Below are 24,645 nucleotides of genomic sequence, written 5' to 3'. Positions count from 1 at the left end.
TCCTCAACGCCCCCTGGCATGGTCCCTCCTGCTGGGTGATCTTTCCTGCTGGGCAGGGAACTCAGGGTGAGGGGTGGGCCCAGCGCCCTTTGGGGGCCCTGGGATTCAGGTGTAGCAGGGCTCCCCCCAGCTGGGTCAGCACTGGTCCCCCCGGAAGGGGCAGAGCAGGTGCCCCAGGGCCCCTACCTCCCCCAGCAGGCCCGTCCCGGCCACCAGGCGTGTGGCTGACAGGGCCCACGTTGACCCAGCAGCGGGGAGGGCCCGGGCCAGGATGGCCCCGAGGTGGGGGGTATTTGCAGGACCTTTGGGGGTGTGCATGCGTCAGCCCCCGCTGGGAGTGGGTGATAATGGGACCGCTGCCTGCAGGATTTTCCAAAGAAAGCCAAGTTCTGATAAAGCAGGCCCAGATCCTGTTTGGCCACCACTGCGCCCGCCAGCAGTGGTGATTAAGGGGCTGGACCGTGGGGCGCAGGCGGGTGCGGCGGGGGAGGGCCCGCCACCCTATATAAGGCTCCCAGGACTGGCTGTTGGAGCCGCACGGGTGGCAGCAGCAGGCCTGCCGGGCCCAGCGCGAGCTACTCTCCACTGTGCACCATGCTCCGGCCGTGGCTGCTGCTGTCCTGCTGCGGAACCCTGCTTAGCACTGGTGAGTGAGGCCAAGGGGTGCCGGACCCTGCGGTGCCCTCAGAGGGGCCCTGGGTGCGGGGGTCTCTGGGCCTTCTCACCTTGCCAACTTGGCTGGCCCACATGGACGCTGATGGACGGAAGGCCCCACCTCGGCTCCGTGACCAGCCCCTGCTGCCGGGCCCAGGTCCCCCTCGCAGCCTCGGCGCTGGGCTCTGCCAGTTGGGGGTCAGGGACCCCATAGGGCCTCGGCAGGGACGCCTTCCTGTGAGATGACACAGCAGCCAGCAGGGGAGGATGCTCGGCTGGAGTGGGGTCCGGAGGTCCCGCAGGAACAGTGGGCAGATGTGCTGGTGCCCAGGCCTGGCGCTCTCCCTCCCCCAGTGGGGTCCTGAGTCCCGAGAGGTCTCTGGAGTGTGGGGGACACAGGCCCAGTCCCTGCTGCCGTAGGCCTCAGTTTCCTAGTCTACAGAAGTGGGGGACGCTGCCTCCCCTGGTGAGGCCGCCGTGGGAGGAAGGGAGGGGAAGGTGAGCAGCCATTCTGGGCTCAGAACCGCCGCAGGCAGCCTGCCCTCTCCCCCGCGCTCCCCTACCCAGCTCAGGCAAGATCCAGGAGGGACTGACATCCTGGATCCTCTGCCAACCACCTGCCCTGAGGCTGCTGCAGGTGGCCACCAGTCCTGCCCCAGGCCCCCAGAAGGAGCCAGCCCCATAGGGGTCCCTCTGTGGCCACAGCCTGAGGCCTGGGGAGACCCCTCTTGCCGACCACGGCACCAGCCCAAGGGCCTCTGTGTTCTGCGCTCCTCCTTCCTCTCCAAGCTGGCCCCTGACCCTCCTTCACAGCGGGAAGCCCCCTGGGGTGGACGCTGGCTGGACAGAGCTTGCCCTCAGAGCTGCTGCCAACCTGGGGCCTCGGGCTCAGAGCACAGTGGGATCCCCCCAGGGGTGCCCCAAACCCACCCCGCCCCTTCTCTCTCTTGAAGCCCCTTCCCTACCACGCCGGGCACCACCCTTCAACGGTGGAAGATGTGGGGGTCTCTGAGCCCTCCCAGCAGTACCCTCTGCTTGGGACCCCGGCCCCCACCTGCACACCTGGCACAGTTTGGGGACAAGTGCCAGAAAGTGGGGCTGAACTTGCAGCAGAGCGCGACCCCTAGTCCCTCGGGCCACCACCCTGGAGCCAGGGAGGGAGGTGTGATGAGGCCCAGGGAGCCTGGAAGTCTGGGCTGTGGGCAGTGCAGAGGGTGGAGGGCCAAGTGGGGGTGTCCGCCTATTACCCCAGCAAATGCTCTCTGAGCGCCGCCTCTGCCAGCACGGGAGGGGCCTCAGCCGGCAGAGTGTGGGGTCGGGCAGCTGTGCTGCAGGCCTGGGCCACGGTGGGCCGGGAGGCAGGGGTGGGTGGCCGCCAAGCGTGCAGAAGGAACAGCGCGCACCTGCCGCCTCGTGCTCGTCCAGGGGCTAAGAGGCCGGGGGTGGCAGACCAACCCGCCCAGAGGCCCATGGGCCTGGCCGAGGGATGAGCCAAGGGGAAGCACAGCCAGTCTGGGCAGGAACGCAGGAGCCTCCCGCTGGGCTTCAGACAGAGCTGGAGGCAGCCGACTTGGAGCCAGTGGACCCGGGGAACCTCCTGCGGGTAGGGCAGGGTGAGGGCGGTGGGGGGCACAGGGGACGCAGCAATGAGGCACCCACCTGGGGCAGTGGAGCCAGCCTGGCAGGGCAAAGGGCACCTAAACACGGGCCTGAGGTGTCTGTGCTGCAGCGGGGACAGCCACCAAGTGCCATCCCCCATCTGAAAGGTGGAGAAACTGAGTTGCAGGGGGCATTGCCCAGGGGAGACCTGTCACAGCTCTGCAGCCTCCAGAGGTGCTGGCCTAGGGGCAGGCAGCCGACTCCTCCTCCCACTCAGAGCTCTCCCGCCCCTCCCCCACCAGAGGCCAGTGAGGGCCCCGTCCCAGGAACCACTGAGTTCCGTGGCTGAGGGTTCCGTGTGTTGCACACTCCTACAGCAGGTGCTTCTGAGCCCCATGGATCATCCCTGGAAGGAATGGCAGGGGGCTGAGGACCGCGACACCTGCTGGGACCCCCAGGAGGGGGATGGGTGAGGGGTGGATGCTCGCCAGGCTCAGGGCCCAGCATGAGCCACCCCCACCCAAGTCTGGAGTAAACTCAGCTTACACTGGGGATAAGCCAGGTGCAGCTCATCAGAAAACGATCTCAAGGCCAAAGGGGACCACAGCCAAATGTGTGTCCCCCACAGCCAAGACTAGCATTCTCCTTAAATCCAGTCACTCAAATACCCAACACCTCCTCCCTGTGCCAGAGAGGACTCACCCAGGCAGCCAAGGGGCAGGCAGCCTGGCTTCTCCCTGGACCGTGGGTAACACCATGCCCCAGCTGACAGGCCCCTGCCCCTGCGTCACCGGAGACACAGGTGTGCAGCGGTAACGGGGGCAGCACCAAGTCAGTCCCAGAAAGTGGGCAGAGCCGGGGGTGGGAGCGCAGGTGGGGAGTGGCAGGAACAGGATCTCAGAGCTACGTCTGGAGGGAGGTGCCGTGAGTGCCCTGCTAACCAATGGGCAGAGACAAGGAGGGTCCCGGCCCCGAGAAGGGTCTGGAGAGGTCACGGGTCCTGCTCAGGTGCCCCACCAGTACTCAGACATCAGGGGCCCATGGGAGCCACAAGAAGGGCCACAGTCTCGGAGGCAGGGTCCGGGGACTTACCCAGAGGTGGCAGAAGTCTCCTTCTGGGTAAAGGGGATGGGACCTGGGGGGTGTCGGCCCCACCCCAGCCTCCGTGAGTCAGGGTGGGACATCCCCCGCTGCCCTGCCCTGGAGTCACCATGACTGGGCTATCTGGACATTTCTCTGACACAGTGGCCTCAGTGCCAGGCCTGACATCAAGGCTGTCTCAAGGCTGACGTGCAGGCAAGTGGCCATGTTTAGAGCCCCTGAGGGCAGGGAGAACTGGCCGCAGGGCCTTGGCACAGACCCCTCAGGGAAACCAGGCGGCCAAGCTGGGGAGGTGGGCACAGCCCGTTCTGTCGGCTCCACTCTCAAGCCCCTGCCACCCACACCAGCCCCTCCTCGCCCTGCCCAGGAGCCCCAGGGACGAGTACCCTGCACACAGGGTGCCCGTCATCTGCCGAACCCCAAGGGGCTGACGGCTGAACTGGGACTGAGTGGACGAACGAGGAAGTGAGCAAGAGCAGGGAAGGAAGCCGGGGCTCGTGAAGGATAACACAAGAGGCCGAGCGCTTGGCCTGCGATTGAGGCCTCGAGCCCCACGAGCCATGGATGCTTCTCGCACTCCGAGTGTGTGCAGGGCACAGGCAGAGCAGCCCTGAGCAGAGGGGAGCGGCGCCCTCAGGGACGACAGGGAGCCCCACACCGACCGCGCACGGGTCCCGTCCACACAGGTCTGGCCGCCACTTCCTACACCAGCCCGGGCCTCTGGAGGCTGAAGGACTCTCCACAGACAGGTAAGAGCGCAGCGGCCACTGATCCTGCTGCCCAGACCACCCAGGTCCGGTGTGCAGGAGAGAGGGCCCCCCAAGACACACACATCTAACACACATACACACACATACATGCACCAACAAACATGAACACACATGCACATGCCAACATACGCACACATACCAATATACACATGCACACACACCTGACACATACACATACATGACACAGATGCATGAGCACACGTCACATACACACCCAACACACAACCAACACTCTACGCAGACACAACCCAACACACATGCACACACACCCAACACACTCTACATACACACAACACACATGCACACACCTGATATACACATGTACACGACACATGCATGAGCACGTCACACACACACCCAACACACAACACAGGCACACACGACCTACACACACTCCTGACATACACATACACACACCCACTACACACACACAACACACATGCACACACCTGACATACACATGTACACAACACATGCATGAGCACATGTCACACACACTCCACAAACCCAACACACATGCACACACACCCAACACACTCCTGACATACACATGCACACACCCAACACGGCCCAACACACACACCCAACACCCACATCCCAGACATGCAAACGTCACACACACATGCATGACTTATACATGTGCATGCACCCAACACACAACCCTACACACACATGCACATGCACCTTTGTACGCACCCTACACACACCTGAGACACGCGCCCAACACACACGCACACACCCAGCATGTACACGCATGCACTCAACGCACATGCCCAGCTCACACAAACGACACACACATGCACACAACACACCCAATCACACACACCCAAAACACATGGAGGTATATATTGTACACGCCTACACAGCTCTCCAACACACACACCCCCAATGCACGCATGGACACACCTGACACACATGCACACACCAACACACACATACGTGTACACACACACACGTGTACATATGCCCACAGCAGTGCTGACTCCTGGCCAGGCATATACCACAGCAGTCAGGTTCACTCAGATACCCACGTCTGGGGTTTCCACAGCCTGGCCCAGGGAGATGAGTGGCCTCTCTGCCTGCCCTAGCCCTGCCCGGCCAGCAAGGTGGGGACACAGGGCTTTGTGTCAGCTCTGCTGTCTCTGTAGCCCCAGACAAAGGCCAGTGCTCCACGTGGGGGGCTGGTCACTTCTCCACCTTCGACCACCATGTGTACGACTTCTCGGGGACGTGCAACTACATCTTCGCGGCCACGTGCAAGGACGCCTTCCCCACCTTCAGTGTCCAGCTGCGGCGAGGTCCAGACGGGAGCATCTCGCGGATCATCGTGGAGCTGGGGGCTTCCGTCGTCACCGTGAGCGAGGCCACCATCTCAGTCAAGGACGTCGGGTAGGCCAGGTGGGCTGGGGCCCGGGGGCCCGGGGGCCGGAGGACTGAGGGGCCACCACCGACTGCCCTCGCCCCACAGGGTCATCGGCCTGCCCTACACCAGCAATGGGCTCCAGATCACACCCTTTGGCCAGAGTGTGCGGCTGGTGGCCAAGCAGCTGGAGCTAGAGCTGGAGGTCATGTGGGGCCCTGACAGCCACCTCATGGTGAGGAGAGAGGGGCCAGGGTGGGCCTGGAGACCCTCAGCACCAGGGGGGCAGGTGGGACTCTGGAGGGGCTGCCCTCCTTGGGGGTCCCAGCCAGCCCTCAGGCTGCCATGCAGCCAGGCCCTTCATGCCAAGCAATGCTGACCCCTGGCCAGCAACATGAGCTAGAACTGGGTTTTGTGGGTGACTCGGCTTCTCCACTGGAAAATTAGGCTCCCACAAGAAGAGGCAGACGAGCAGGGTGGGGGGATGGTGGAGGCTCTGGGTCCGGGAGCAGGAACTGAGAGCCCTCCACGGTGGATGAGGGCACCCCAGTCCCCTAGCTCCCTGGCCCCCAGCAGAGCCGTCTCCCGCAGGTTCTGGTGGAGCGGAAGTACATGGGCCAGATGTGTGGGCTCTGCGGGAACTTTGACGGGAAGGTGACCAATGAGTTTGTCAGTGAGGAGGGTAGGTGGAGGCAGGGCTGGGGGGCCTTTGGTGGGGGGCCTTTAGGTGGGGGCCAGGGCTGAGGGGGGCCTCTGTTCTGAGCAACAAGGGTAGGTGGGGGTAAGGCTAAGGGTCTCAAGGTGGGGGGCAGAGCTGCGGGGCCTCTGAGTAAGGAGGGTAGGTGGGGGGCGGGGCTGGGGGGCCTCTAGGTGAGGGGCAGGGCAGGGGTGCCTCTGAGGCCCGGCCCCCACGGTGCTGACCCCTGTCCTGCACCCCCAGGCAAGTTCCTGGAACCCCACAAGTTCGCTGCCCTCCAGAAGCTGGATGACCCCGGTGAGATCTGCACCTCCGAGGACATCCCCAACACCCACGTCCGGCAGGTCCAGCATGTAAGCAAGTGGGCTCCAGGTGGGGCTGACCCCAGGTCTCACAGGGGTCGGCGAGACCACCCGGGTCCCCCACAAGCAGCCCCAGCACAGACGCCCTGCCCTGACCTCCCCAGTCGTGGTGGCACGGGGTGTGGCCTTTGCCCCCATGACCCTGAGTGGCCCCCCCAGGCCCAGACCTGCACCCAGCTGCTGACTCTCGTGGCCCCCGAGTGCAACGTGTCCAAGGAGCCCTTCGTGCTAAGCTGCCAGGCAGACGTGGCCGCAGCCACCCAGCCGGGCCCACAGAACAGCAGCTGTGCCACCCTGTCCGAGTACTCCCGCCAGTGCAGCATGCTGGGCCAGCCCGTCCGCCGCTGGCGGGGCCCCGGCCTGTGCTGTGAGTCCAGGGAAGGGTGGGGGAGGCGCAGGGAGGCCGAGGGCTCCAGACTCAGCTCTCCCAGCCCCTGGACTGCATGATGTGATGCCTGCATCCCTCCGCGTCCGAGAGACAGGAGATCCTGGTTGCTGCTTCTAGATGGAGGAGGGGCTGGGCTAAGTCCTCCACCAAGCTGGGGTGGGACAGGGAGGGGTCGGGGGGGACCCTCTCACCAGAGCCGTGTGTGCCCACAGCTGTGGGTCAGTGCCCAGCCAACCAGGTGTACCAGGAGTGTGGCTCGGCCTGCATGAAGACCTGCTCCAACCCGCAGCACAGCTGCTCCAGCTCCTGCACCTTCGGGTGCTTCTGCCCGGAAGGTGAGGGCAGTGGCAGGCACTCAACTCTCCCCGGGACCCCTGGAGAGAGCCCAGGGACAAGGGGACGTCAGACTCCACCCACCCCGACCCGGCTCACCCCAACATTCTGCCGTCCGAGTCCCAGCTCCGGCGCCTCTTGCCTGGACAGGCTTTTCCCGTCCGGACGCTTGCAGCCTGCAGGTCTCCCAGCCATGGCCACCCCTGCAAACCCACAGGCAGTGAGGGCTGCTCACTGGAGTCAGGGAGCTGCCGAGGGAAGGCAGGGTTTGAGCTGGGCCCACGGGACAGTTACACATCCCTGCCTGCTGGAGGCCGCCACTCACCAGGAGCCTGGGCCGGGCACACTGGCACGAAGGGCTGTGCACGCACAGGGCCTGACGTAGAATTGCAAATGCAAGTGCAGCTGGAGTGAGAAGTCACGGCCCAGGCTGGAGGGGGCGTCTTCCTGGAGCCAGGTTGTGGGAGCGGGGTGGGGGCGTCTCCCTGGAGCCAGGGAGGGGCCACCCAACAGGAGAGTGGGAGGCAGTCAGTCCCACCCAAGTCGCAAAAAGCCCCTCGATTGCAGGTACGGTCCTGAATGACCTCTCCAGTAACCACACCTGCGTGCCCGTCACCCAGTGCCCCTGTCTGCTCAACGGCGCCATGTATGCCCCCGGGGAGGTCACAATAGCTGCCTGCCAAACCTGGTGAGTGAGGCGCGGGAGGGGGCTCTGGCTGGCCGGCAGGAGTTCCGCTGGCCTAGGGCGGGTAGGGGTGTGCTGTCCAGCTCCAGTGGCCCCGCCAACCATGCGGTTGCCCCCATGCCCACCCACAGCCAGTGCACCCAGGGCCGCTGGGCGTGCAGGGAGCGGCCATGTCCCGGCCACTGCTCCCTGGAAGGTGGCTCCTTCATCACCACATTCGACGCCAGGCCCTACCGCTTTCACGGCACCTGCACCTACATCCTCCTCCAGGTAGGATGAGCCCCGTGGCCCGTGGGGAGGGGCACTCCCGGTGACCCGACCCATGCCTGAGTGCCGCCCCCTTGCAGAGCCCCCAGCTTCCCGAGGACGGTGCCCTCATGGCTGTGTACGACAAGTCCGGCTTCTCACACTCCGAGACCTCCCTGGTGGCTGTGATCTATCTCTCCAGGCAGGTAAGGCCTTTCCTGAGCCCGTCCCTGCCAACAGGGCTCCGCTCCCTGGTGCCTGCGCCCTGACTCAGGCCACCCTCTCTCCAGGACAAAATTGTGATCTCTCAGGACGAGGTGGTCACCAACAACGGAGAAGCCAAGTGGCTGCCATACAAGACTCGTACGTCCTGGCCCAGTCCCTGGCCCCCCAGAACTGTTTTCTCTGGGGTGGGCTGCAGTGGGCAGGGAGGGGGCTGCGACGGCCCACTGAGCACCGTGTCCTGCAGGCAACATCACGGTCTTCAGGCAGACGTCCACCCACCTCCAGATGGCCACCAGCTTCGGGTTGGAACTCGTGGTCCAGCTGCGCCCCGTCTTCCAGGCCTACATCACTGTTGGGCCCCAGTTCAGAGGTCAGACCAGAGGTGAGTCCCTGCCCCTCCAGGTGGCCCTGTTGCCTCATCCCTACGGGGCCTGGCCATGACCAGGGGAGGAGAAAGATTCACACAACCCTCTGTGTCTGGGGAGTCCTCGGGGGTAACAGGCTCGTGTGGTCCACGCAGCCTCTCACCCAGGGTGCTATTAGAGGAAGGACGGGAGCTCCAGGGCGTGTGGGCAGGAATGGGCGCAGGAGGGATGGGCTCAAGCTGAACTCAGGCCCGCCGGCTCAGGGCTCTGCGGCACCTTCAACGGGGACACTACGGACGACTTCACCACCAGCGTGGGTATCGCCGAGGGCACCGCCTCACTGTTTGTGGACTCCTGGCGGGCGGGGAACTGTCCAGCCGCTCTGGAGCGTGAGACTGACCCCTGCTCCATGAGCCAGCTCAACAGTGAGTGTCCGGCCCCCAACTCCCCCTGGCTGGCCCCCCAGCACCCACAGTTCTGACAGACCCCTGGACTCGACCACAGGCCCAGCTGCTAGGGTGGGGGGTCCCTGGGAGGAGTCGTGGCTGGAATGGGGAGGGGCCGGGACTCACACCTGGGCCTGTCATCCCCAGAGGTGTGTGCGGAGACGCACTGTTCCGTGCTGCTGAGGACCGGCACGGTGTTCGAGAGGTGCCATGCCACAGTGAACCCCGCGCCCTTCTACAAGGTGAGGGCCCGAGGGCGCCTTGGTAGGGCTGCAGGGGAGGCCGGGGTGGCTGACATGGTCTCACGCACCCAAGGGCATAGGTTTGGGGCCCCCACACCCCCAGGGCAGGGTGCCTGCCACCAGCCCACGCTGGCTCTCTGCCCACAGAGGTGCGTGTACCAGGCCTGCAACTATGAGGAGACCTTCCCCCACATCTGCGCCGCCCTGGGCGACTATGTACACGCCTGCTCCGCACGGGGCGTCCCGCTCTGGGGCTGGAGAAGCAGCGTGGACAACTGCAGTGAGTGCCCGGCGGGGCTTGAGCGGGATCACAGCAGGCTGGGCTCATGAGGGGGTGTCCTGGGGCCTCAAGCTTTGAGGCTCTGCAGTGCCCGGCAGGCAGTGGAACCCAAGCTCGTCCTCCCCGGTTGGCCCCTCCCGGAGGGTCTGATGCCCGGGTCCCCCACAGCCGTCCCCTGCACGGGCAACACCACCTTCAGCTACAACAGCCAAGCCTGTGAGCGCACCTGCCTGTCGCTGTCGGACCGTGCCGCCGAGTGCCATGCCAGCGCGGTGCCCGTGGACGGTTGCAACTGCCCCAATGGCACCTACCTGAACCACAAGGGCGAGTGTGTGCGCAAGGCCCAGTGCCCGTGCACACTGGAGGGTTACAAGTTCATCCTGGCCGAGCAGTCCACCATCATCAATGGCGTCACCTGGTGAGGGGCCAGGCAGGGGCCAGGCGGGGGGTCCCTGCCGGGCCCCGGGGGCTCACGCAGCCTCTCTCTTGCAGCTACTGCATCAACGGGCGGCTGACTTGTCCGCAGCGGCTACAGATGTTCTTGGGTACGTACAGCAGCACCGGCCACAGGCTGGGACTGTGAGGGGTCCCCGGCTTCCTCTGAGTGTCCTGACTGCGTGCCCCTCTTTCCTGCAGCCTCCTGCCAGGCCCCCAAGACCTTCAAGTCCTGCAACCAGTCCTCAGAGAACAAGTTTGGGGCGGCCTGTGCCCCCACATGCCAGATGCTGGCCACTGGTGTTGCCTGTGTAAGGGGGCACGCAAGGAGCGGGAACGCCCAGGCCCCACCTCGGCCATGAGGGGGTTTCCACAGAACCCCGGGAGACCCGGCCATGTTCTGCCCTGCGGCGGGTGCCTGGGGCTGGCCAGCAGGTGGGAGCGGCCCTGTGGCCGGGCAGCTGGAAGCTCCAGGGGCTCGTCTGCAGGGATCCCTGAGGACAGTGGCCAGCACCAGCTTGGGGAGGGGGGGTTGTCCACGTGTAGGGGTGGGTACAGAGTCCCAGCACCTTCCACAAGGTGGGGGAAGCTTTGCTAAGGCAATGAGCCCAGCTGCCCACGACGGCCACAGAGTAAGGCTGTATTCAGGGAGAGGGCCTGGGAGACATGCCAGGCGGTCTCAGAGGGGCCCAGGGCTGGGCAGCGGCTGGCTGAGGCCGCCCTTCCAGGGGCTGCTGACCTGCCTCCCTCCAGGTGCCCACCAAGTGTGAGCCTGGCTGTGTCTGTGCCGAGGGCCTCTACGAGAATGCCGACGGGCAGTGTGTGCCCCCTGAGGAGTGCCCGTGTGAGTTCTCAGGGGTCTCCTACCCTGGGGGAGCTGAGCTCCACACCGACTGCAGGACCTGGTGAGACAAAACCTCGCTCCAGATGCCATGGGCTCCTGGGGCCGTCTGGGGCAGGCAGGGGCTGCCCAGGGTGGGGTTGTCCCGGAGGTGGGGGCATCCAGAGGTGCAGCCTGGCCTCTCCAGGGACCACACCCAGTGTGGCAGGAGGACCATGGGCCTGCCACCCACACCTGCTGTCTCCACAGCACCTGCTCCAGGGGGAGGTGGGACTGCCAGCAGGGCACCCACTGCCCGTCCACCTGCACCCTCTACGGGGAGGGCCACATCGTCACCTTTGACGGCCAACGCTTCGTATTCGACGGCAACTGCGAGTACATCCTGGCCACGGTAACCACCGGGCGCGGGGCCGCGGGGCCCGGGGACCCAGAGGCACGTCCCCCAGGGCTCCTCCTCAGTCCCCTCTCCCTGCAGGACGGGTGTGGTGCCAACGATTCACAGCCCACCTTCAAGATCCTGACAGAGAACGTCATCTGTGGGAACTCCGGGGTCACGTGTTCACGCGCCATCAAGATCTTCCTGGGGGTGAGCAGCCAGGCAGACTCTGGCAGGGCAGGAGGGGTGGTAGGGGGCCCCTGCCACACAGCTGGACCCTGCCCACTGGAGCCTCCAGGTTCTGCCCCGAGGTGCAGCTCTCCCCGCCTGCCTCTCCTTGAGGGGCGCCTGCTGCCCCTCCCCGGCCAGATACTCAGGACCAGGGGTGCTTGTCCCCCACAAGGTTTCAGGGGCTGCGCAATGTCTCCCAGGCAGAAGGGAGGGACACTCCAGGAAGCCCGAGCTTCAGCCCTCAGCCCTGTTCCAGGCATGCCAGGTCCTTCTGCCCCAAGCTGGTTCTCAGCAGACGCTCCTGTGCATGGCCTTAACAGACGTGGCAGCTCTGCCTCTGAGAGCTCAGTCCAGCACGGCTGTGCCAGGGGCCGGGGGAGACAGGCAGTCCCATGCCAACCCTACTCCACAGGGCCTGTCCGTGGTGCTGGCAGACGGAAACTACACGGTCACCGGGGAGGAGTCCCACGTGCAGCTCAGTGTGAGGCCGGGCACGCTGAGCCTTGTCGTGGACATCAGTGTCCCCGGAAGGTACAACCTGACACTCATCTGGAACAGGCACATGACCATCCTCATCAGGATCACCCGTGCCTCCCAGGTACCGCACGCCCTCTGCATCCTCCCAGACCCTCCCCGATGCAGGGGTGGAGACGGATGGCACAGTCCCTGGGACCGGCCGGATGTCGCTGTCTGCAGGATCCCCTCTGCGGCTTGTGTGGCAACTTCAACGGGAATATGAAGGACGACTTTGAGACGCGCAGCAGGTACGTGGCGTCCAGCGAGCTGGAGTTCGTGAACTCGTGGAAGGAGAGCCCGCTGTGCGGGGACGTGAGCTTCGTGGCAGACCCCTGCAGCCTCAATACCTTCCGGCGCTCCTGGGCCGAGCGCAAGTGCAGCATCATCAACAGCCAGACCTTTGCTGCCTGCCACAGCAAGGTGGGCACCAGGCAGGGGGCTGTACGCCTGCTCCTCCACAAATGTCCGGTGGGGGTGGGGGAGGGGGTGGGGGCTGGGCCCTGTCTGGCCCAAGGTGGGGAAGCCAGGCATGGTTCTCCCTCCATGGGATCCCAGACCAGCCAGATCAGGGTGCGGAGAGGTTCAGACCCTCTGCCTTAGCGCAGGGCCCTGACGTGGGGCCGACTCGTGCACTGTGGCTGTTTAGCAGCCCCCGGCCTCTGGCCACCAGATGCCCATAGCACCCCCAGACAGTGCCACGAGTCCCCTGGGGCAGCATGGCCTGGTGGGGTCCCCTGCTCAGGAGCCGGTGGTCAGGGAGACCTCCAGGATGCAGGGCATGTGCTTCCCAGCCCAGGGTGTGATCCAGTCATTGGGGTGCAGTAAGAACTGAGAGGATGGGGGCAACCCATGGTGGAACAGCATGGCACTGGCCCGCTGAACGTGAGCGTGATGTGGGGGGAGCGGAGACCCTGGGCAGGGCTGCAGTGGCCATGGTTAGTGGCAGCGCACCTTGGTCCCGATGGCGGATCTCAAGGTGTGAGCTTGGGTCAGGCCTCCATGGCAGCATCGGCTTTGGGAGGGTGGCTGGCGGTCAGGGCTGAGGTCCATGCGCTGCCGCTCACCCAGTCCCAGCGCCCTTACCGCCACACTCTGGCCTCACCACACTGAGGGCACTGCAGGTGGCAAAGCCTGGTGCCCCGCCATCCCCCGGCGGCCAGACACTGACTGGCACATGCCCCTGCAGGTATACCACCTGCCCTACTACGAGGCCTGCGTGCGCGACGCATGTGGGTGTGACAGTGGCGGGGACTGTGAGTGTCTGTGCGACGCTGTGGCCGCCTACGCCCAAGCCTGTCTAGACAAGGGTGTGTGTGTGGACTGGAGGACCCCAGCCTTCTGCCGTGAGTGACCACCCCACCCACAGGTTGCTCCAGCCCCTGACACCCAGCACCACTAAGGGCCAGCGCAGGGCTGCCCTTGCCCACAGGCCCCTCTCCCTGGACAGGCACCAGGCTGTGCCCTGCAGGGCCACCCTGGTCCTCCCGCAGCCCCCAGCTACCCAGGGGAGGTTTTGCCAAGAGGGCCCAGGCCTTCCCCACCCACGCTCAGGTTCCACGCATGCCCAGGGGAACCACTGGGTCAGGGGCAGGGCCAGGGCCAGGAACCCCGCCAGCTGACATGTCCCTTCCTCCCAGCCATCTACTGCGGCTTCTACAACACGCACACGCAGGACAGCCACGGCGAGTACCAGTACACCCAGGAGGCCAACTGCACATGGCACTACCAGCCCTGCCTCTGCCCCGGCCAACCAGAGAGTGTCCCAGGCAGCAACATCGAAGGTGCCAGGTGGCGGGGAGGTGACGCAGATACACAGGGGGACCCATTCACTCATTCATTCACACACATTCACTCATTCACACATTCATTCATGCTCATTAATCACACACATTAATTCACACATTCATTCACTCACTCACATTCATGTTCTTTCATGAAGATTAATGCACATTCACGCATATTCATTCACACACATTTTTCATCCACTCACGCATTCACGCATTCTTTCACGCACCTTCATTCATGCTCATTCATTCACGCAGTCACACTCACGCAGATTCATGCACATTCATTCACGCATATTCATTGATGCACACACATTTGTTCATCCACTCACATTCTCTCACGCACATTCCCTTATGCACATTCATTCACGCACATTCACTCCACATTCATCCATTCACGCTCACTCACGCACTCATTCAACATATTCATGCTCATTCATTCACGCATTCACTCAACACATTCATTCATGCATTCATTCATGCTCATTCACACATTCACTCATGCACATTCATGCACATTCACGCAGATTCATGCATATTCATTCATGCACATTTGTTCATTCACTCATGCACATTCACTCATGCACATTCACTCATGCACATTCACGCATTCATTGAACATTCATGCACATTCACTCATTCACACATTCATCCATGCACATTCATTCATTCATTCATGCTTGCTTATTCATTCAAGCTCATTCACTCATACACATTGATGCAGTCATTCACTTGCACATTTATTCTTTCACACACACAGTCATTCACTCGCTCAGCAGATGCGTCCTGAGCACCTCTGTCCTCCGGGTCAGTTCCAGGTCAGGGGACCTGGCCTTACACAAAACAAACAGTCCTGCACCCTGGAGCTTCCCTCCCAGCCAGGGAGAGGTGCCTAAGGAGGCAGAACCAGTGTTGGCCAAGGCGCCACCATGGAGGGGAGAAAGGCAGGCCGGGGTGGGAGAGCTACCCCATGGCTTCCGTGCCACAAAGGGTGGTTGGGGTCCTTGGTGGGAGGCAGATGTGAGGGTGAGGATGGGAAAGGTGAGGAGGGGAGCCAGGAAAGTGTCCAGAGGAGCAGCCAGGAGCAGCCTCGTGCCCACAACCCTTGAGAAAGCCAGGGCAGTGGGCAGAGCGAGCGAGTGAGGGGCGCAGGGCTACAGAGGGGTGTGGGGTACACAGAGGTGTGGGATGGGGTGTGGCCAGGATGCAGGGGTCTTTGTGAGGCCTGTGGCTGCCCCAGGGCAGATGTCTAAACGCAGATGGTCCTGGGATTTACAGGTGCTGGCCCAAGCGGTGGAGGAGGGTGATGTCTGGAGCCATCCGGACACAAGGAACAGATGCACTGGGGCTCAGGGCATTGGGGAGCACAGAAGAGGGGCCAGTGTCTGAGGTCCAGGGGGAGGTGAGGACTGGAAGATGGCACTGAAGCCCCAGCCTCGGGTGATAAGCAGGGGATGAGAGACCAAGGCCTGAGGAAGGCATGGTGGGAAAGGAGTGGCTTAGAGCAAGGTGCGCGGGTGAAACTGTAATCCCCGCACACTGGGAGGCCGAGGCAGGCAAATCACCTGAGGTCAGGAATTCGAGACCAGCCTGGCCAACATGGCAAAGCCCCATCACTACTAAAAATACAAAAATTAGCCATGCATCATGGCACACACCTGCCATCGCAGCTACTTGGGAGGCTGAGGTAGGAGAATCACTTGAATCCAGGAGGCAGAGGTTGCAGTGAGCTAAGATCACGCCACTGCACTCCAGCCTGGGCGACAGAGCCAGACTCCATCTCAAAAAAAAAAGGCAGAGAGGAAGGAGGCCGCCAGGGCAGGAAACATGCAGGTGGGCCTGGCTGGCCACTGGTCACACAGCCTGGCCGTTCTCCACCCTAGGCTGCTACAACTGCTCCCAGGATGAGTACTTCGACCACGAGGAGGGGGTGTGCGTGCCCTGCAGTAAGTCCAGTCAGCTGCCCTGAGAACCCCTGCCTCTGCCTACATGGAGGCAGAAAGCATGTCTGCATCCCACAAACAAGGGAGAGAGCCCTTGGGGGCTGTGAGCCCTTACCTGTGAGCTCTGGGACTCCACTGTCCGGGACCCTGGCCCCTTGGGTCTCCAGAGACTCAGGCAGCCTCCAGCCCATGGCAGCAGAGAGAAAAAAACAGCACTGAACCCCGCTGGGCCCTCCCATCCCTCTTCCACCAGCCCCCAGCTCCCCCTACCCTCACCAGGCCTGCCAGGGTGCCTGGGGTAGAGAGTGGGAATTATCCTGGGAAGGAGAAAGGGAGAGAGGGAAGGGTGGGCTCTCAGCCCCTCCGATCCCCTCCACCTCATCCTTGGTGAGCATCTCTGACTCAGGCCCTCGGAGCTCCCGGAGGCCCCGCGGGGTGGGGAGGCTTCGAGCGCCACAGGGAGCTGACGTCGTCTTCTTGCAGTGCCAGCCACCACACCGCAGCCATCCACCACAGGTGATTGCACGCACACTAGGTGCCAAGGTGACGCGGCCCTTTCCTGGGCTCCCCCAGCTCCCTGGACAAATCTGTTGGGTGGAAGCAGGGAGGGGGCAGGCAGTACCTGTGCCCTTCCCAGGTCTAACCTGGCAATCAGAGCTGGGGGAGGAGCTCAGCCCACAGCCAGGCAGCAGCCTGGTCCCTGTGGCCCTGGCTGGACCCACGGATGAGCACACAGCGGGGCCTCAACAGTTGGCCGCCGCCATGCAGAAGGCCCGGCCAGGAGCCAGGCTGCACTCTGAGAGCCACGGGCCAGCCCTCAACTGCGTGCCCGGCACATCAGCCCCTGTAGGGCTGCCCAGCTTCAGGGCCAAGCAGGCAGCGGGGAGGGTGCTCCCCAAGGATGTGCCAGTGCCCTGCAGCCCTGATGGCATGTCCGTCCACCCAGGCTCACGGCCCACACAAGTCTGGCCCACAACGGGAACCTCCACCACCATCGGGCTTCTCAGCTCCACCGGACCCTCATCCAGCTCCAAACGCACCTCTGCCAGCCCCACCCAGACACCCCTCCTTCCAGCCACGCTCACATCCTCCAAGCCCACGGCCTCCTCGGGAGGTAAGGAGCCTCCAGATGAGCCCATGGAGACGGCAGCTGCAGGGGGTCCTAGGTGTACCTCTGGGGTGGGTTCAGGGATGGCCCTGCGTCCTGGCTCAGATCTGCCACTAAGCAGATTCTCAGCACAGAATTTCCTATGCTTGGGAGCCAAACTGGGGATTGTTCAGAAAAACTTTTAAAGACAAGCTGGTCACGGCACGGGGCATTCCCTGCTGCTGGCTGCTGTCACTAGAAACCGTGTGGGACCTACAGGGCCTCTGCCAGGCAGCCTGCCCCTGCCCTACACCGAGCAGGGCCCCATCTGCTGTCCAGGGACCCTGGAGGGGACAGGACAACAGTCCTCTCAGCTGAGTAAGGGTGGGTGCAGGAGCAGCTGCAGCCCCATGAGCGTGTGGTCACTGCCCCAGCTCTGGCCGCCACAGCCAGGAGTACGGCGGGAAGACCTAACAAAGGCAAGAGGAAGAGCCCCTCCAAGGAGGCTGAGTCCCGGACAGCAGGCCAGGGATCCCAGGAGCAGGGCAGGGGGCTGGGACACAAGCCTTTGAGATGCAGGCCCACAGGAAGGGGATGTTCCGGGCGGCTGTCCTCTGCAGAACCACCTAGACCAACCACGGCCGTCACCCCACAAGCCACATCAGGGCTGCCTCCCACAGCCACACTGAGCTCGACAGCCACAAAACCCACAGTGACCCAGGCCACAACCAGGGCCACGGCATCGACCGCCAGCCCAGCCACAACATCCACAGCTCAGTCCACAACACGGACCACGGTGACACCACCACCACCAGCCACATCAGGGACAAGCCCCACGCTGCGTAAGTCACGGCACCATAGGATGCCAACAATCGCGAACGCACCCAGTCCCACCGCCAGCTCACATTTGGTGACTCAGCCGCAAAGGAGACCCCGTATTTCCCAGAGGGCAAGCGGGAAGGCAGCCCAACAGTGCACGCTGGAGCTGGATGCGAGGGAGGGCCGCCCTGCACCCACAGAGGCAGGCCTGGGGAGCAGAGGTGCAGGAGGGCAGGGGCCACCACCAGGGCCACAAGGAACCAGAGGGGGATAAAGTAGGGCCTGGGCTCCAGTCACAGAGTGGCAGCTGCGCTGAAGGAGTCAGCACTCAGCTCAGGGCAGGATGCGGAGCAGGTCCAGGTGAGATGGAGACACTAGGGCAGGCTGGAGTGCCCAGCAGGGGCAACGTCACAGGACCAGAGACAGGCAAGAAAAAGGTCACATGGACAAAAGGCCAGCAGAGGTCAGGGTAGAGAAACAAAAACAGTAATGATGACAACTTCACCAATTCCCACAGCAAAATCGACAAATCAGGAACTGCCAGGAACAACGGCCACCCAGACAACAGGCCCACGTCCAACCCCAGAGAGCACCACGGGCCCAACCACCCCACAGCCAGGACAACCCACGAGGCCTACAGCCACAGAGACAACTCAAACAGGAATGACTACTGAACACACGACGCCCCAAACCCCACACATCACACACTCCCCACCAGTGGGGAGTCCCATTGCTTCCACAGGTCCTATGACTGCCACCTCCTTCCAGACCACCACTGCCAATTCAACCCCATCACACCCTCACACCACACTTCCCACTCACGTGCCGCCTTTCTCCACCTCCTCAGTGACTCCAAATACTCACACAGTCATCCCTACCCATGCACAGATGTCCACTTCTGCCTCCATCCACTCAATGCCAACAGGCACCATTCCTCCACAAACAACAGTCAAGTCCACAAGGTCCACCCACACGGCCCCACCAATGACGGCAACAACCAGTAGGACCAGCCAAGACAACAGCTCATTCAGTACAGCCAAAACCTCTACATCCCTACACTCACACGCTTCCTCCACACACCATCCTGAAGTCACCCCAACTTCTACCACCACCATTACTCCCAAGTCCACAAGTACAGGCACGGGCACCCCTGTGACCCACACCACCTCGGCCACCAGCAGCAGGACACCCACACCCATCACCACACACTCCCCACCTACAGGGAGCACCTCTGTCTCTTCCACAGGTCCTATGACGGCCACATCTTTCCAGACCACCACTACCTATCCAACCCCATCACACCCTCAGACCACACTTCCCACTCACGTTCCACCTTTCTCCACCTCCTTGGTGACTCCAAGTACTCACACAGTCATCACCACTACCCACGCACAGAGGTCCACTTCCTCCTCTATCCACTCAGTGCCAATAGGTACCATTCCTCCACCGACAACGGTCAAGGTCACAGGGTCCACCCACACAGCCCCACCAACAACAGTGACTACCAGCAGGACTAGCCAAGCCCACAGCTCATTCAGCACAACCACAGCCTCTACATCCCTACACTCACATGCTTCTTCCACACACCATCCTGAAATCACCCTAACTTCTACCACCACCATTACTCCCAACCCCACCAGTACAGGCACCGGAACCCCTGTGGCCTACACCACCTTGGTCACCAGCAGCAGGCCACCACCACCCTTCACCACATACTCCCCACTCACAGGGAGCACTCCCGTCTCTTCCACAGGTCCTATGACTGCCACATCCTTCCAGACCACCACTACCTATCCAACACCATCACACCCTCAGACCACACTTCCCACTCATGTTCCACCTTTCTCCACCTCCTTGGTGACTCCAACTACTCACACAGTCATCACCCCTACCCACATACATTTGTCTACTTCTGCCTCCATTCACTCAATGCCAACAGGCACCATTCCTCCACCAACAGCGCTCACGACCACAGGGTCCATGCACACAGCCCCATCGATGACGGTGACCACCAGTGGGACCAGCAAAGCCCCGAGCTCATTCAGCACAGCCAAAACCTCCACATCCTTCTACTCACATGCTTCTTCCACACACCATCCTGAAATTACCTCAACTTCAACCACCACCATTACTCCCAAATCCACCAGTGCAGGAACCAGCACCCCTGTGGCCCACATCACCTCGGCCACTATCAGTGAGCCACACACACCCTTCACCACACATTCCCCACATTCAGGGAATAGTCCTGGCACTACCACAGGTCCTATGACTGCCACATCCTTCCAGACCACCACTACCTATCCAACCCCATCACACCCTCAGACCACACTTCGCACTCACGTTCCACCTTCATCCACCTCCTCAGTGAATCTAAGTACTCATACAGTCATCACCCCTACACACTCACAGACGTCCACTTCCACCTCCATCCACTCAACACAAACAGACATCATTCCTTCATCAACAACAGTCAAGGCCACAGGGTCCACACACACAGCCCCACCAATGACAGGGACCACCAGTGGGACCAGCCAAGTCCACAGCTCATTCAGCACGGTCAAGACCTCTACATCTCTACATTCACATGGTTCCTCCACACATCATCCAGAAATTATCCCAACTTCTACCATCACAATTACTCCCAACCCCACTAGTACAGACACTGGAACCCCTGTGGCCCACACCACCTCGGCCACCAGCAGCAGGCCACCACCACCCTTCACCACACACTCCTCACCTACAGGGAGCAGTCCCACCACTTCCAAAGGTCCTATGACTGCGACATCTCTCAAGACGACCACTACCTATCCAACCCCATCACAACCTCACACCACACTTCCCACTCACATTCCACCTTTCTCCCCCTCCTCGGTGACTCCAAGTACTTACACAGTCATCACCTCTATCCACCCACAGATGTCCACTTCTGCCTCCATCCACTCAACACCAACAGGTACCATTCCTCCACCGACAACGCTCACAACCACAGGGTCCACGCACACAGCCCCACCGATGACAGTGACCACCAGTGGGACCAGCCAAGTCCACAGCTCATTCAGCACAGCCAAAACCTCCACATCCCTCCTGTCACATGCTTCCTCCACACATCATCCAGGATTCACCCCAACTTCTACCACCACCATTACTCCCAACGCCACTAGTATAGGCACCAGAACCCCTGTGGCCCACACCACCTCAGCCACCAGCAGCAGGCCGCCACTACCCTTCACCACACACTCCCCACCTACGGGGAGCACTGCTATCTCTTCCATAGGTCCCATGACGGCAACATCCTTCAAGACCACCACTACCTATCCAACCCCATCACAACCTCAGACCACAATTCCCACTCACATTGCACCTTTCTCCACCTCCTTGGTGAACCCAAGTACTCACCCAGTCATCATCCCTACCCACACACAGATGTCCACTTTCACCTATATGCACTCAATGCCAACAGGCACCATTCCTCCACAAACGACGGTCAAGGCCACAGGGTCCACCCACACGGCCCTACCAATGACGGCAACAACCAGGAGGACCACCCAAGCCCAAAGCTCCTTCAGCACAGCCAAAACATCTACATCCCTACACTCACATGCTTCCTCCACAAATCATCCAGAAATCACCCCAACTTCTACCATCACGATTACTCCCAAGTCCACCAGTGCAGCCACCAGCACCCCTGTGACCCACACCACCTCAGCCACCAGCAGCAGGCTGCCACCACCGGTCACAACACACTTCCCACCTACAGGGAGTAGTCCCCTGTTTTCCACAGGTCCTATGACTCCAACATCCTTCAAGACCACCAGTACCTATCCAACCCCATCACACCCTCAAACCACACTTCCCACTCATGTTCCACCTTTCTCCACCTCCTTGGTGACTCCAAGCACTCACACAGTCATCATCCCTACCCACGCACAGATGTCCACTTCTGCCTCCATCCACTCGATGTCCACAGGCACCACTGTACCACCGACAACAGTCAGTGCCACAGGGTCCACCCACACAGCCCCACCGATGACGGGGACCACCAGTGGGACCAGCCAAGCCCACAGCTCATTCAGCACAGCCACAACCTCTACATCCCTATACTCACATGCTTCCTCCACACACCATCCAGAAATCACCCCAACTTCTACCACCACAAATACTCCCAAGCCCACCAGTACAGGCACCAGCACCCCTGTGACCCGCACCACCTCGGTCACCAGCAGCAGGCCGCCCACACCCTTCACCACACAATCCCCACCTACAGGGAGCACTCCCATTACTTCCACAGGTCCTATGACTACAACATCCTTCCAGACCACCACTTCCTATCCAACCCCATCACATCCTCAGACCACACTTCCCACTCAGGTTCCACCTTCATCCACCTCGTCAGTGACTCCAAGTACTCACACAGTCATCACTCTTACCCATGCACACATATCCACTTCTGCCTCAATCCACTCAACGCCAACAGGCACCATTCCTCCACTGACAACGCACATGCCCACAGGGTCCACACGCACAGCCCCACCAATGACGGGGACCACCATTCGGACCAGCCAAGCCCACAGCTCATTCAGCACAGCCAAAACCTCTACATCCCTCCACTCACATGCTTCCTCCACACACCATCCTGAAACCACACCAAACTCTACCACCATTATTCCCAAGTCCACTAGTGCGGGAACCAGCACCCCTGTGGCCTACACCACGTTGACCACCATCAGTGAGCCACACACACCCTTCACCACACATTCACCTTCAGGGAGCAGACCCAGCTCTTCCACAGGTCGTGTGACTACAATATCCTTCAAGACGACCACTACCTATCCAACCCCATCACAACTTCACACCACACTTCCCACTCACATTCCACCTTTCTCCACCTCCTCGGTGACTTCAAGTACTCACAAGGTCATCACCTCAACCCATGCACAGATGTCCACTTCCACCTCCATCCACTCAACACCAATAGGCACCATTCCTTCATCAACAACGGTCAAGGCAACAGGGTCCACACACACAGCCCCACCAATGACAGTGACCACCAGTGTGACCAGCCAAGCCCACAGCTCATTTAGCACAACCAAAACCTCTACATCCCTACACTCACACACTTCCTCCACACACCAACCTGAAATTACCCCAACTTCTACCACCACGATTACTCCCAACCCCACCAGTACAGGCACCGGAACCCCTGTGGCCCACACCACCTCGACCACCAGCAACAGGCCACCACCACTCTTCACCACACATTCTCCACCTACAGGGAGCACTCCCATCACTTCCACAGGTCCTATAACTGTAACATCCTTCAAGACCACCACTACCTATCCAACCCCATCACACCCTCAGACCACACTTCCCACTCAAGTTCCACCTTTCTCCACCTCCTCAGTGACTCCAAGTACTCACACAATCATCATCCCTACCCATACAGAGATGTCCACTTCTGCCTATATCCACTCAACACCAACAGGCACCATTCATCCACAGACAACAGTCAAGGCTACAGGGTCCACCCACGCAACCCCACCAATGACAGCAACAACCAGTAGAACCAGCCAAGCCCACAGTTCATTCAGCACAGCCAAAACCTCTACATCCCTCCACTCACACCCTTCCTCCACACACCATCCAGAAATCACTCCAACTTCTACCACCACAAATACTCCCAAGTCCACCAGTACAGGCACAAGCACCACTGGGACCCACGTCACCTCGGCCACCAGCAGCAGGACACCCACACCCATCACCACACACTCCCCACCTACAGGGAGCACTCCCATCTCTTCCACAGGTCCTATGACTGCAACATCCTTCCAGACTACCACTATCTATCCAACCCCATCACATGCTCAGACCACACTTCCCACTCACGTTCCACCTTTTTCCACCTCCTCGGTGACTCCAGGTACTCACATAGTCATCACGCCTACCCATACACAGATGTTCACTTCCTCCTCCATCCACTCAATGCCAACAGGCACCATTCCTCCACCAACAACGGTCAGTGACACAGGGTCCACGCCCACAACCCCACCAATGACGGGAACCACCATTCGGACGAGCCAAGCCCACAGCTCATTCAGCACAGCCAAAACCTCTACATCCCTTCACTCACATGTTTCCTCCACACACCATCCTGAAATCACCCTAACTTCTACCACCACCATTAATTACAATCCCACCAGTACAGAAACCGGCACCACTGTGGTCCACAGCCCCTCGACCACCAGCAGCGGCCCACCCAAACCCTTCACCACACATTCCCCACCTACGGGGAGCATTCCCATCTCTTCCACAGGTCCTGTGACTACAAAATCCTTCAAGACCACCACTACCTATTCAACCACTTCACACCCTCAGACCACACTTCCCACTCACATTCCACCTTCGTCCACCTCATTGGTGAGCCCAAGCACTCACACAGTCATCACCCCTACCCATGCACAGGTGTCCACTTCCACCTTCATCCACCCATCACCAACAGGCACTATTCCTCCACTAACAACATTCAGGACTACAGGATCCACACAAAAAACTCCGCCAAGGACAGTGACCATCAGTGTGACCAGCCAAGCCCACAGCTCCTTCAGCACAGCAAAAACTTCTACATCCTTGCACTCACACCCTTCCTCCACACACCAACCAGAAATCACCCCAACTTCTACCACCACCATTACTCCCACTCACATTCCACCTTTCTCCACCTCCTCAGTGACTCCAAGTACTCACACAGTCATCACCCCGACCCACGCACAGGTGTCCACTTCTGCCTACATCCACTCAACAGCAACAGGCACCATTCCTCCACCTACAACGGTCAAGGCCACAGGCACAGTGTCCACTCACAC

General features: G+C 61.2%; 1 protein-coding gene across 1 annotated transcript in view; it reads left to right on the top strand.

The window, feature by feature from the left end:
- Positions 1-594: 594 nt before the first annotated feature.
- Positions 595-24,645, top strand: part of MUC6 (mucin 6, oligomeric mucus/gel-forming) — a 32,227-nt gene continuing 8,176 nt past the window's right edge. Inside the window, exons 1-32 of the mRNA XM_011930143.1 lie at positions 595-646; positions 4,041-4,103; positions 5,273-5,513; positions 5,593-5,719; positions 6,076-6,166; positions 6,425-6,534; positions 6,703-6,910; positions 7,144-7,266; positions 7,832-7,952; positions 8,081-8,219; positions 8,297-8,401; positions 8,486-8,558; positions 8,665-8,802; positions 9,049-9,210; positions 9,379-9,473; positions 9,621-9,753; positions 9,922-10,171; positions 10,246-10,298; positions 10,390-10,499; positions 10,942-11,093; positions 11,279-11,420; positions 11,505-11,615; positions 12,049-12,234; positions 12,333-12,572; positions 13,339-13,495; positions 13,790-13,933; positions 15,820-15,882; positions 16,363-16,395; positions 16,517-16,993; positions 17,587-17,808; positions 18,303-18,527; positions 19,032-19,943. Of these exons, the coding sequence (XP_011785533.1) occupies positions 595-646; positions 4,041-4,103; positions 5,273-5,513; positions 5,593-5,719; positions 6,076-6,166; positions 6,425-6,534; positions 6,703-6,910; positions 7,144-7,266; positions 7,832-7,952; positions 8,081-8,219; positions 8,297-8,401; positions 8,486-8,558; positions 8,665-8,802; positions 9,049-9,210; positions 9,379-9,473; positions 9,621-9,753; positions 9,922-10,171; positions 10,246-10,298; positions 10,390-10,499; positions 10,942-11,093; positions 11,279-11,420; positions 11,505-11,615; positions 12,049-12,234; positions 12,333-12,572; positions 13,339-13,495; positions 13,790-13,933; positions 15,820-15,882; positions 16,363-16,395; positions 16,517-16,993; positions 17,587-17,808; positions 18,303-18,527; positions 19,032-19,943 (5,458 nt within the window). The remainder of the gene's footprint in view (positions 647-4,040; positions 4,104-5,272; positions 5,514-5,592; positions 5,720-6,075; positions 6,167-6,424; positions 6,535-6,702; positions 6,911-7,143; positions 7,267-7,831; positions 7,953-8,080; positions 8,220-8,296; positions 8,402-8,485; positions 8,559-8,664; positions 8,803-9,048; positions 9,211-9,378; positions 9,474-9,620; positions 9,754-9,921; positions 10,172-10,245; positions 10,299-10,389; positions 10,500-10,941; positions 11,094-11,278; positions 11,421-11,504; positions 11,616-12,048; positions 12,235-12,332; positions 12,573-13,338; positions 13,496-13,789; positions 13,934-15,819; positions 15,883-16,362; positions 16,396-16,516; positions 16,994-17,586; positions 17,809-18,302; positions 18,528-19,031; positions 19,944-24,645) is intronic.

Source organism: Colobus angolensis, unplaced genomic scaffold (assembly GCF_000951035.1).
Source record: "Colobus angolensis palliatus isolate OR3802 unplaced genomic scaffold, Cang.pa_1.0 Scaffold84, whole genome shotgun sequence".
Lineage (NCBI taxonomy): Eukaryota > Metazoa > Chordata > Mammalia > Primates > Cercopithecidae > Colobus > Colobus angolensis.
The sequence above is the reverse complement of the archived record's forward strand: the minus strand, read 5'-3'. Positions and strand labels throughout refer to the sequence as shown.